General features: G+C 41.5%; 1 protein-coding gene across 2 annotated transcripts; it reads left to right on the top strand.

The window, feature by feature from the left end:
- The first annotated feature begins 407 nt into the window (after positions 1–407).
- mri1 (methylthioribose-1-phosphate isomerase 1) lies at positions 408–12372 on the top strand. Of its 2 annotated transcripts, none has more exons than XM_036000817.1 (7): positions 408–714; positions 773–1050; positions 1932–2155; positions 5223–5392; positions 5468–5644; positions 5799–6023; positions 8704–12372. In XM_036000817.1, the coding sequence occupies exons 2-7, from the start codon at positions 919–921 to the stop codon at positions 8835–8837; spliced, it is 1062 nt and encodes a 353-aa protein (XP_035856710.1). In that variant the 5' UTR covers positions 408–714; positions 773–918; the 3' UTR covers positions 8838–12372. The 2 variants fall into 2 exon arrangements, with proteins under 2 accessions (XP_035856710.1, XP_035856711.1); XM_036000818.1 differs by having other exon boundaries at positions 408–810; positions 861–1050.
- Positions 12373–12838: the final 466 nt, after the last annotated feature.

The raw sequence follows: 12838 nt of genomic DNA, 5'->3' as shown, positions 1-12838 counted from the left end.
TAATAACGCTTAATGGTAATTTCTGTATTTTGTCACCATCAAATATGCCCAGTTTGTGGCAAAGGGAAGGGTTTCCACTTTAATACTTTTCTTCATAGTGGCAATGTTTAAAAGGTAAAATATTGGTAAGTTTTGTAATAATGAATACTATTTATTTACCTATATGTGAGAGCCAATATCATCAAAAGACAATGGTTGAAACAATAAGATGTAAGACAAAAATAGACATATCTTTTTTTTTCAGACAATGCTTGCTGTTGTTGGGGGAAGCTTGGGGCTTCGGTGGTATGCTAATAACGTGTTTGAATGTGAAATTTCTCCTGACAAAGGGGGAAAGAAGAGAGGGGGATGGTGCACACATAGACAGTTAAGGGTGCACAGGAACAGAACATTGGACAACCCGCGAGACTTTGGTGGGCGTGGATTCAGAAGAGAAGCTTCCTGCTCGGGTGAACACGTGGTTCCGTGTCTGCCTCCCTGCTTGTCTGTCAGTGTGAAGGTTTCCAGCCTTTCTCTCATACCTCTCCCTACTTATCCTCCCGTACCACACAGCAGACCTTATCCTCTCTTTACTCCGTCCCACCCGCACCTCCTCCACCTCCTGCTACACTTTGGTTCTTCTCTTTGCGACGGCTCCCGGGACTGCTGACACAGCCAGGCCGCGGTCACTTCAACGTGTATCCGCTCACAGAGGGATAGAGAGGGAGAGAGAGAGGGGGAGAGTGAGTGAGTGAGTGAGTGAGTGAGTGTGTGTGTGTGTGTGTGTGTGTGTGTGAGAGAGAGAAAGTGTGTGTGTGTGTGTGTGTGTGAGAGAGAGAGTGTGACAGAGAGTGTGACAGAGTGTGTGTGAGTGCGTGTGCGCGCAACCGGTCCATCCGTGTTATTATTTCTCCCACGATCCCGCCTCGTTATTCGGCCATGACGCTGGAAGCGATCCGCTACCGGTCCGGCTCTCTGCAGATCCTAAACCAGCTGCTGCTGCCACACAAGACCGCTTACGATGAGATCCGCTCGGTGCAGGACGCTTACGAGGCCATCAAGTCCATGAAGGTACGGAGCTCCTTTCTTTCTTTCCCACTTCCCAGTCGACCTGCATGCCCGCTGCTTGTGCATTTATCGTTGTGCATGTTTTTGTGTCTGTTTGGTCTTTTGTGCTCAAACTGCTACACGCATATGTTGCCAAATGCTGGCCGCCGTTCTCTCGCTGTCGGCCTGTATTTTTGTTTTGGATGCACCTGCACCCCCCCACCCCCACCAAAAAAAACAACATCATTTCTATATAGTATTTATTTTTACATATATAGTATTTTTTTCGTTATCCTGAAACTAGGCATCTGCACACAGCCACCCACCCATGAAATATGCTCCCCCTCCTCTTTCTTTGGGAGACATTATTGATGAATAATTAATGACCTTTGCCATGGTTTTTGTTCGCGTTTTGGTTTTATGCTGTACTCAGTGACACATCAGCTAATGTCTCCTTAAATACCCAAATCCCTGACATATAGAGGTGTTCAGATAGTTACATGTTGTTCAAGTTCTGTAACAGCTGGGGACATTTTCAGATGTACACTTATTAGGGCAGATATTCACCCTTTTGTCTTCCCGGCAACACACACACACACACACACACACAGCAGCACTACACTGTGAGTGTGAGTGTGAAGGAATGTACCATAAGCAGAGAGGGTGATGTCATGATAACGGAGTCTAATGGAGAGAGAGAGAAATGACTCCCAAGACAGATGATATCATTTCAGTCAAAGCTGTCCTGACAACTTTGGGCTCTGATCAGTCACCCACTTACAACTCTGTGTGGTAGAAAGAGATTAATAATCCTCATCAAAACTGGGAGACAGCTGGGAGAAAGTTGGCATAGAAACCAAAGACGAAGACCACCATTGATGCTGTCTTTCCTCTTCCTCCTCCAGGTGCGGGGCGCCCCGGCCATCGCCATCGTCGGCTGCCTAAGCCTGGCTGTGGAGTTGCGGGCAGGCGCTGGGGGGGATGATCCCGTGACCTTTATTAGGGAGTCTCTGTGTCACCTGACCTCAGCTCGGCCCACCGCCGTCAACATGGGCCGCGCCGCCCGCGAGCTGATGGAGTTTGCTGAGAACGAGAGCATGGAGAAGAACTCGGAGCAGCTCAGAGAAAGGTGGGCTGGTTAGAGAGATGACAGCCTCAGATTGCCCAACGGGCAACTGCACATATTCATTGTTTTATCAGTTGGTTTGGGGTCATTTGATCAAATTAAACATTGATTAAATGATAGGTTTACATATTTTACATCTACACTCACAGACCATTTCCCTAATGTGATTTTAATGTAAGTGATGGGGACAAAGTTTATAGCCCAATTCCATGAAAAAACTCATTTCAAAGTTCAACCAAGGCTAATGTGAGGCTGTGAGGTGAGCAGTATGATTTATCCAAATCAAATGGGTATAAGTTTCTGTATTTTTACTACACTCTTTTCTCTTGTTACTATTCCCCCACTGGAGCTCAGCGAGGAAACTGTCTAACCTTAACCCTTTTTGCACAGAACAATAACTGTGTCTCCAACACTTACATTAAAATCACTTTTTAAAAGTCAAGGGCCAGTATGGACAGGAGGAATAATCACAGCAAACACTAAGTCTTTCAATACACATTGACATTGAGTATTGCTTTTAGATCGACTTAAAAAAAATGGGAACCTGTCCTTTTTAATTGAAGATTTGGTTGGTAATGTTTTGTGTTTATAGCCTAGAAATCTAGACGCACCCTAGCGGCAGCAAATATAATTTGCAGCCAGGGTCAGTCTAGCAACTCTCCGTTGGCTTGCGAGTTGGAAAAACCAAATTCTGGTCAGGCCAATCACGTCGTGTATGGAGTTGTTGGGCGGGCTTAACATAAGGACGGCAGAGTTGCGACGGTTCCGCGTGAATTCCCTGCTACTTGAAAACAAAGAAGATGGCTGCTGCTGCTGGCGTACAGCGGCCTTTCGAATCGGCTTTGGCCGCGACTCTGGAAGATTTGGAGTTAAGCACTGAAGTTATTCTTAAAAAAGGAAGGGAGATGTGTTCGGAGTTTTGCCGACCGGATACGGCAAAAGTTTAATCTATCAACTAGTGTTGCTCTGGTTGGCTATGGGTGCAGAGGGAGTTTGAAAGACAACCGTTTATCCCGCCCCTCGGATTGAGCCCTGCCAATGGTGAGTTCCCAGACCCAACATCTTGATGTGGGTCTGGCTTGTCAGGCTATTGTGTTTAACTAACTTGTCACAAACAGGGTGATTTTGGGGCCGACTGCAAAGGTTTTCCATGTGTCCCCCTAGTCGGTTAATATGGGCCCTGTTCAGAGCATAAATGTATTTAATTGTTTTCTTAGTCACTCTACTTTTCCATTTCCACTTATTTACTGGTGGCTGTTGAGCAGGTAAGAAGACTGTTAAAAAGTAAACATGAGGGCTCCCGGATAGCTCAGCTGGTAGAGCGGGCGCTCGTATATAGAGGTTTACTCCTCGACGCAGCGGGCCTGGGTTTGACTCCGACCCGCGGCCCTTTGCTGCATGTCATTCCCCCCCTCTCTCCCCTTTCATGTCTTCAGCTGTCCTGTCAATAAAGGCCTAAAAATGCCCCCAAAAAATAATCTTTAAAAAAAAAGAAAAGAAAAAAGTAAACATGATGTGAACAATGCTGCCTCCAAACAAACAAAAAACGGCCTTAAGGATACACACAGTGAGATTTAGTGAATGTAAACAGAAACTTTATTTGTTTTCAAGAACACTCCACAGGATACCTTTTTAGGCCAAATAGACACTCCATCAGCAAACAAAGAGCATATGGGTTGCTTGCTCTGTTATATCAGTAAAATATATACTGTGAATTGAAATGATCTAAACTGCTTTTATCGTGCACTTTTAGTGAATTTTTTAAGTTAGCTGCTGGCCTGCTTCTATAGCACTTCCTCGTTCTGGCGTTCCACAGCTGCAGGTGTCTTTTTGAAAAAGTTGTGAAAGTTATCAGATCACATAAAATGTGAAAATTGGAAAGCCTGTATACTATATGTATGTCATTTCAGATTAATTGTCAATGTCAAAAAGAAACCCTGAGTAGTGTTATTTTTACAGTGTTAATTTGCTTGACATGACTGTAGTTTAGAGTTGTACATGCAGGCAAGCAGAACATATGTGAAGGGTTGAGAGAGATGTTGGTGTTGAATAGCATCCAGGTGGATAGTGGCTGTCATGTTGGGACAATCACAATACAACACATTTTGGGTGGAGATCCACTAATTCAGTACGCCGGATCGATATTGGCTCAAATATTGGCCTTATGAAGCGGATCGGATATCTACCCGATATGACCAATCCACATTTAATACAGTTTCTTTGTCAATGTCATTATAAAAAGCCAGGATTCTGATATCAGTTACAGTCATTCAGTCACATTGGGCTGAGTATCTGGGTCAGCCAAAACACTGCAAAATGTATCCATGGCCATCACAGTCTCATATTTTAGGATGCCATTTTTGCTGTTGGAAACATAATGGAATCTAGAAATCCAAGCTGAAATAGCCTGTAGTTCTTTCCTTACATCCAACTACATCACTGTCACGTCAAATGACGTCACTGGATGCAGGAACAACAGATTTTGCAGCTGCGAGCGCCGCTTTCCCAGGTCAATATAGCGCACACTGAGGATTTTTATGCTTCATGCAATTGGCTACATTTACCATCAACACTGATTGGACATCCACATAAAAGGTGGCAAATTTTCCCTTTTAAATGTGCTGTAGGTAGGATTGTGAAGATCCAGGATTTAGCCAAAGAATTTGAACATCGACAACTTCTCAGTCCCTCCCCCCATTCTGCTAAAGCCCAAACAGCCTCCTAAGCCCCCCCCCCCCCCTCCCCCGGGCCCTGATTGGTGCATCTGAAAAGGGAGCTGTGGATTTTTTTTTTAAATGACCTGCTTCATGTAGTTCTACTCGAACATAGGGGCAGTTTCAGCAAATATGACAGAAAGTTAGTTTTATAAGTCTTACCTACTGCACCTTTTTAAATAAATTATGGATTAGAGAAAATTAGAGAAAGAGATATAGAGAAACTAAAGTCAGGACAAACAGAAACGTGTAGACATATTGTAACTGCAGAATTGATGGTCACATTAACTTCACAGTGGCAGACGGAGCCTCTTTTCAATTCTCACCTCTTGTGGCCCCCCCTCCCCCTCCTACAGTGTAATTGCCTGGATCGAAGACATGCTGGAGCGTGACGTCAATGACAATAAGAAGATCGGAAACTATGGCGCCCAGCACATCCTGTCTGGCGTTCCGAGGGACTCTGTGACCATCCTCACACACTGCAACACCGGCTCGCTGGCCACTGCTGGATACGGGACCGCACTCGGTAAGACTGGAGCCTGGGTGTGAATGAGAAAAGAGGGTAAAATATTTATGGCACTGTAACTGTGTTTGTGTGTAGGTGTGGTGCGAAGCCTCCACGCGCTGAGCAGGCTGAAGCGTGTGTACTGCACAGAGACGAGGCCATACAACCAGGGATCCAGACTGACGGCTTATGAGGCGGTAGCAGAGGGAATCCCTGCTACACTCATTACAGACAGCATGGCAGCCCTCACCATGAGAGAAATGGACATCACAGGTGTGTGTGTGTGTGTGTGTGTGTGTGTGTGTGTGTGTGTGTGTATGTGTGTGTGTGTGTGTGTGTGTGTGTGTGTGTGTGTGTGTGTGTCTTTTATTCAAACTTTACTCTTTTCTTATCACAAAACTTTCTTTCCATTGTGTGTCCCTCTCAGCTGTGGTGGTGGGTGCAGACAGGGTGGTTGCCAACGGTGACACTGCCAACAAGGTGGGCACATACCAGCTGGCCATTGCCGCAAAGCACCATGGGATTCCGTTCTATGTTGCCGCACCCAGCACGTCATGCGACTTGAGCCTAGAGAGCGGCAGGGACATCATCATCGAAGTGCGCCCCCCTGAGGAACTCACCAGTATAAATGGAATCCCCATTGCTGCCCCGGGTAAGAAATATGGGATGGTGGTTTTTGTATGGGGGGTCAGGGGGAGTCACAAATGTTGTTAAAAAGTATAAAATGACAGGAACAGGTACAAACAGTGAGTTCAGTTAAGGACTGAGAGTGATGGGAAAACATTCAGGCTTGGAGAGATGGAGTGTGGCTCAGTTCCAATGTCTTAAGCACTGAACCCTCACAGACTTTAATTGACGTCACTTGCAGTGTAAGTGCCAGCATTAAAGAGGATGCAAGGGATCCAAATGAGGAAGGGGGACAGAGGCATGTTTGTTGCCAGTAAAGTGTTGGGCTCCGATTTCACAAAGTTCTTGCTGCTATTTGCTGGTATACTTTTTCTTGAGATGTCTTTTAATGTTTTGGGGGATTTTCTGATGCCTTTATTAGACAGTGACAGTAGAGAGATAACAGGAAATGAGGGGTGAGAGAGATGGGGAATGACATACACCAAAGGTCCCAGGCAATATTCAAACCAGAGATGTTGCAGTTCATGGTCAGCGCCTCAAACCAAAGAGGTAATAATAAATATAATCTCTTTGCTTAAACCCTGAGGCCATCAGGGCATCCCCAGCCATTGTTTTTTAACATTGGCATGCGATGAATTGTGGGCAAGTCCCCCAAGAAAGTCTGCAGAATTGCAGACTTACAAAATGTGTTCAGAAAGTGTTTTTTGTTTTTTTTTAAAAGCCCTCAATCGCTTAGCCGGTTTCACAGTGAGACAGCCCGATGCCCTTACGGACTTCTGCATCAAAGTCCATAAGAGCGGTGTGTTTTAGGTGTTTGTTATCACTGAATTTAGTCATTTGATCTCGGATGACGTTGCCAGAACAGAAAGGTGCTCAGTGACATCACAGTAATTAAAGCACACATTTAATGAGCACACTGGTCCCCGGAGAGGAGGATGTGTGCTCGTACTTACATTACATTTTCCTCTCTCTTTAACTTTTCTCTTACACCCTTCTCTGGTCCTTCTTGTAAATTTTAAAATAAAATTATAAAGCTGTTTTTTTTTATTATAAGGCCATTATTTTACATTAAAAGACCAGCAATTAACTAATTGTACTAACAAGTATTAACTGTAGTCAGAGCCTGTGATAAGGTATTCCTCTGCGCCATAGAGTTCCATATTTGTCTAAAAGCTATTAAAATCACATTGAGACACACAGTTGCACCTTTTGACATGTTCCTTTATTACCTTAAACAAAGGCACTGTAGAATCAATCCCACATACACCCTCCTGCTAATCTAAATACTCACTGGAACACCAAATGTGGATTCATCTGTAGCTGAAAATGGTCCCCAGCTAATGCACTATTTACTCTCCTTTTGAGTAATTAGCAAAAACACTATCGTGCCCAGCTTTTCTAGTCTTTTTAAAAATAAAAATACATATTAGTGACCCATTTTTAAAGATTTAAAGGAATACGCCACAGTTTGTTGAAATAGGGTTATTCACCGTCTCCTCTATATTTATATAGGTGGGCAAATGCATTTTTGTCTCAGTGCATGCACTGTCTTAGTCCGGTAGCCCCGCCGCTAGCTTAGCTTAGCGTAGTGAATGGAATCCTATGTTGCCGGTAAGCATGTCGTGAGTAAAAGTGACCCAACAACAACAAAAACAAAACATAATTACTTATTCACAACGAGTACAAATAGCAATGCAGATTAAGACTAGACGATTTTCATAGGCAGATATTGAGTTGGGACTATATTGGTTGGAAGTAGGCTACAGCCGAAGCGCTGCTACTCGGGAACAACTGAGACAAAAATGCGTTTGCCCACCTATATAAATATAGAGGAGACGGTGAATAACCCTATTTCAACAAACGGTGGCGTATTCTTTTAAGTCTAAGGGGTCATAAGCAGAAGAACTTGGTTAGCTGACTAAAGTAATGAATAAACTGATGAAATAGTAAGCTAAAAGTAATAGAAAACTCAATTAACTATAAATAATGGATAAACAGTTGAAATAGTTCACTTAAAGTAACAAATAAACAATTGAAATAGTTGGCTAAAAGTAATGGGTAGCTGGTGAATTGGCTAAATATAATGAATAGTGGTTAAAATAAATAGCTAGAAAGGATGAACAGTTGAAATTGTTAGCTAAAGGTAATGGATAGCTGGCGAATTAGCTAAAAATAATAGATAATGGGTAAAACATTTGGCTAAAAGTAAGGGATAAACAGTTCAAACTATTAATTATGTAAAACTAACGGATACACTGTTAAAATTGTTAGCTCAAAGAAATGAATAAACAGTTAATTATCTAAAGTGAATGCATAGCTTTCGAATTAGCTTAAAAAAATAGAAAATGGTTAAAATGGTTAGCTAAAAGTAAGGGATAAACAGTTCAAATTGTTAGCTTAAAGTTAGGGATAAACAGTTAGTCAGTTGGGATTAACTGTTAGTTATGTAAAAGTATAAATAAACTGTTAAAATTGTTGGATTAAAGTAACAAATAAACAGTTGACATAGTTAGCCTAAAGTAATGGATAGCTGGTGAATTGGCTAAAAATAATTGATAAATGGTTCAACTAGATAGCTAAACGTAAATATACTTAAGTTCATCTGCTGTTGGGGTACCGCTGACAAAAAAGGTTAGGAACCACAGATATAGAGTATCACCTACCTTGGTTTTTAACCATGTCACTCATTCCTAACTTTACTGTAGGTATCGAGGTGTGGAACCCAGCATTTGACGTGACCCCTCACCAGCTCATCACAGGAGGCATCATCACAGAGCTGGGAGTCTTCCTCCCCTCTGAGCTCCAGGCGGCACTCACCGGCCGCCTGACTGCCCTCTAGAGTCACTCAGCCACACCTGGTGGTCCGTGTGCACCACTGCACCTTAACGTCACACACTCAAAGACACTCATTTCATCACAGAACACACACACACACACACACACACACACACACACACACACTCATAGTTGTGTTATAATTTAATTTTGGTCAATGTACAGTCCCTGTTACATGTCAGTGGTGCACACAGAAAAAAAAATGTTTATCAGTCTCTTACTCACCCACATACACATTCACTGCAGGGAGTCAAGCAGACACACTCCACTTTCTTTTATGTCCCTCTTTGTTTTCTATGGTCTTACCAATTTCACCTTTTCCCAAGTTTTCCATTCCATTTTTCATTCTCTCTTGTCGCCTCTTTCCATGCTAAATGGCTTCTGTGACAACGAATAGTGATCAGCTGAACTCAATCCCATGAATTCTATTTGGCAAAAAAATGATGAAGTCATTTTTCAGGACTTCTTCAACTACAAACTAAAAAACCTCCAAAATGTCTAAGTGGCATGACTGTTTATTTAATTTCAAAGTAGTGCTTTTTTCTCAGCCACTGTTTCTAAATGCTGCTACCCACTTGTAAATAAATACATATTCTTGCTGGTAGTGTGTACATATGTAGAAAACTAACCCCTGCTAGTAAAAGGTACTACTATTTTAACCAAATATGTGGTTATTTGATATTAAATTTGACATAAAAAATGTTATATTAACATTTCATTTATTTGCGTAGAAACCTTTTTGTAGAGGAATTATCCAAATTTATAGCTCATACATTTTCACAACCAGATTTTTAGTGATATGAACAATTGTATTTCACTCTCACTTTTTACCCCGTGCAGCAAAATTTGGAATTTCTTGATCGGTCCTCGTTAGTCAGCTGAAGCCTTTGACAATACATGTATGTATACCTCATTGCTTGTTTGTATCTTGCTATTCCCAGTTGTATTGTATCATACCATACTTGTATTCTCATAATGTACTTATATATATATATATGTAACCATACTTATTTCAGCACCATACAAATATTCACCATATTGCAAAAGACGCTCTGTAAGATTGAAAAATCAAAAAAAAAAAAAAAAACATTGAGGGAACTTGTGTAATTTTTGCCATAACAGCTTTTGCCATGATCTCAGAGGTCTGTTATGCTGTTGTATTTCTGTAATACAGGCATCTCCATTAAAGGAATAGTTCACCCTAAAATAAAGGTTTTGTCATCTGCTCACTTGCATGTCAGTCAAGACTTAACTAATCACAACTAACCATAAAATAAATATGTAGCTTCTTTTTGTTCTGGTATGGCTGGCTCAAATTAAGGTCATCGTTTTATAGCCTAGAAAAATAAAAAAATAAAAATTAATTATAATCAAATGGTTCAAATCGATATTTCCTAAAGAACCCTGCTTGCCACTAAAGTTCAGCTAGATAGAATGGTCACTCCACTCTTCAGCTTCACGGAGTGTTTTAGCTTCTTTCAGCTTATTGTTTTGGTTTTACAGCTGGCAACGTTACTGTTTTGATTCACTCTTCACTGCACTCACAACTTTGTTTAGTTTTAAAGGACGCCGTTTTGGAAAAGCTCTGGTAAAACCACTGCACACTACCTGTTTAGCACCAAATAACAGACAGACACAGTAAGCGACTTGTTTATATTCCCCCAGGGAGTTGGTGGAGAGCAAAACGGAGCTGAATTGAGAGTAAATATTGGTTTTGATTTGTCAGTTGGACACAAACATGACTCCACATTAATGATTATGTTGCTCTGTGTCCACAGGATGCATGCGTGGCTGTTTGCTAACATGCCTTAACAACTTTATAAGGTGGTAATATAATAATGATGTGTTTACACCTTGTTGCGCTGCCCCCAAGTAGCCAAAAAAGCAATTAATGCAGGTCTAAAGACCCTCGGTCTGGACATTATGCAGGTATTTGAAAGTGTTAGGGAAAGCAAGGCGTGTATTGTATTTTACTATATAGATCTGTGAAAAGATGGTTTTAACTTTAGTTACTCAGAAGTCTAAGAGAGAAATATGAGAACAACTAATGTGGCCATACACACTGCAGAGTTAATCAAAAACTTGATGTGGGGATGAGCAGTAGATGACTTCATGTCTTTATTTTGAGGTGAACTATTCCTTTAAGATTGGTGGGGTCTTATCCACACTGAAGTATCTGTCTGCAGAGAGCTCTGCGACACAGCGTGATACCATCAAAAATCAGAATGTAATATTAAACTCAGATGAACTTGCTTTTTGGCAGGACAGGACAGTCCCTTCTTGCCTTTGTTCTCTGTTCAGAATGTGTTTAGACTTTTTGCATTAATCCCTCCTCTTAACTGAAATGCTATTTTACTTAAGAAAAATAATCAGTAACTACTTGGATAACATTAAGGCTTATGTTTTTTTTCCAAGCAAAAAGGCCAAATGTGAATATTTGCTATTTTTCTCAGTTTTGTCATGAGAAATCATATGAATTAATTAATCATTAATTGCAGCCCTACCTTCATCACGCACCCTTATTGACTCTCTAGTTTTAAAACCTGACAGTGACCATAACCACTAGTTATTGATTGTGTGTAACTGGCCAGTCATCCGACAATGCGTTTGTTGTTCTAAGTGGCTCCATAGAAAATTCCCAGATATCGCGATCTGTATGGGACACACCTACTCGCTGCACTGAATGTCACAGGGCCAGACTCGGGGTGGCCCACACTGATCACTGCCTTACAGGTGCAGCACCAATATAGCTCACTGATGTGAACTGGCATCATGACCGGAGAGACAGCAGCCCCTCAGTCCTTCCTTCACCCTGGTTTATATCATGTAGCCATATCTTTCAACCCTGGCCACAAAATAAGCTAGTCTACCTTCTTAACACCCCTTCTGACCTCATACACGGCCCTTTTGGACTTTGTCACTAACTTTATTCATTTAAACAAGTGACAAAAAAAAAACAAGAACCGCTGAAAGGCCCAGAGAAACGCCCTTAAAAAAAACTTAATGTTAATAATAATTTCAGTATCCATACTGTCATTGTCCATATCTTCCTGTAAGATTACTTCTTCCTTCATCTTCCACCTCTTCATTTGTTCTCTGTTCACCCATCGCACCTCAACTCACAAAGATGCTGTTAGGTCACACACGAGCGTAAAAGACACTGAATTTTCTTTTTGTTTTGTACAGATTAAGACATCACGTGTTTAGGGGCAAATTTGGACCGTGTTCCATAAATATGTAGCAACTTTGTGGCAGTCAGACACGCCACATATTATTTCTTTCTAAATCTTTAAGAGGTACGAGATTTTTGTTTGTCTGTACATCATGATTATAACTGTTTGGCTGTGGTTTGTTGTTTTATTTCATGACATTGTGATTCCTAGTGACTAGGCCATTAGTACACCACACTGGGGAGGCCTCCTCAACCATACACACTACCTCTCCGTCTGCCTACACAGACTCAAAACACTGAAATGCATGAACATATGCACTTAATGTGCCAGGCTGCAGCAAAGCAGGTTGACAGATTGTAAAAAAAATAAACTGGACTAAACTTCTCCACATAATCTCACTAATGTTTGTACCGTGAACCAAAAGTGACAAAAGATTTGTGGCGGGGCTTTTAGTTTGCCAAAGTAGCCTAGATTCAGGCTAGTGTGTTGTGTTTGGTTGAAGCTGAATTGTTTCTGCATTACACTTTTGTAGCCGCAGCGATATAGTACTGTGTTTAAAAAAAAAAAAAAGATGTTCTACCAACCTTCCCCTTGAGACGCCCAACACACGCCTGTTGATCAGGTGCCAAAATGAAGCACTGCTTGCCACGTATTTTCCACCTTGATTTAATTCATCAAAGCAGGTGTTTGTGTATTATTCTCAATGATTAGTATTGCCTGCAGTTACCATGGAAGGAGTGTTGTTCAGATGGCCTCTTTAAGTGGAAGTATGTTATTGTTGTTATTGATAATCACTTGATCTGGGTTAATTTTGTAATGTGGAAATGGTTCA

Source organism: Sander lucioperca, chromosome 4 (assembly GCF_008315115.2).
Source record: "Sander lucioperca isolate FBNREF2018 chromosome 4, SLUC_FBN_1.2, whole genome shotgun sequence".
In the NCBI taxonomy this organism is placed as follows: domain Eukaryota; kingdom Metazoa; phylum Chordata; class Actinopteri; order Perciformes; family Percidae; genus Sander; species Sander lucioperca.
Note: the sequence above shows the minus strand (reverse complement) of the source record. Positions and strands in the feature narration are given on the sequence as shown.

Bases quoted from the DNA above. Each gene is read 5' to 3' on its own strand.
- mri1 (XM_036000817.1), top strand. From the start codon at position 919: ATGACGCTGGAAGCGATCCGCTACCGGTCCGGCTCTCTGCAGATCCTA. The intron at 1,051-1,931 runs GTACGGAGCTCC...TTCCTCCTCCAG, and splicing joins AGGCCATCAAGTCCATGAAG to GTGCGGGGCGCCCCGGCCAT. The intron at 5,645-5,798 runs GTGTGTGTGTGT...TGTCCCTCTCAG, and splicing joins GAGAGAAATGGACATCACAG to CTGTGGTGGTGGGTGCAGAC.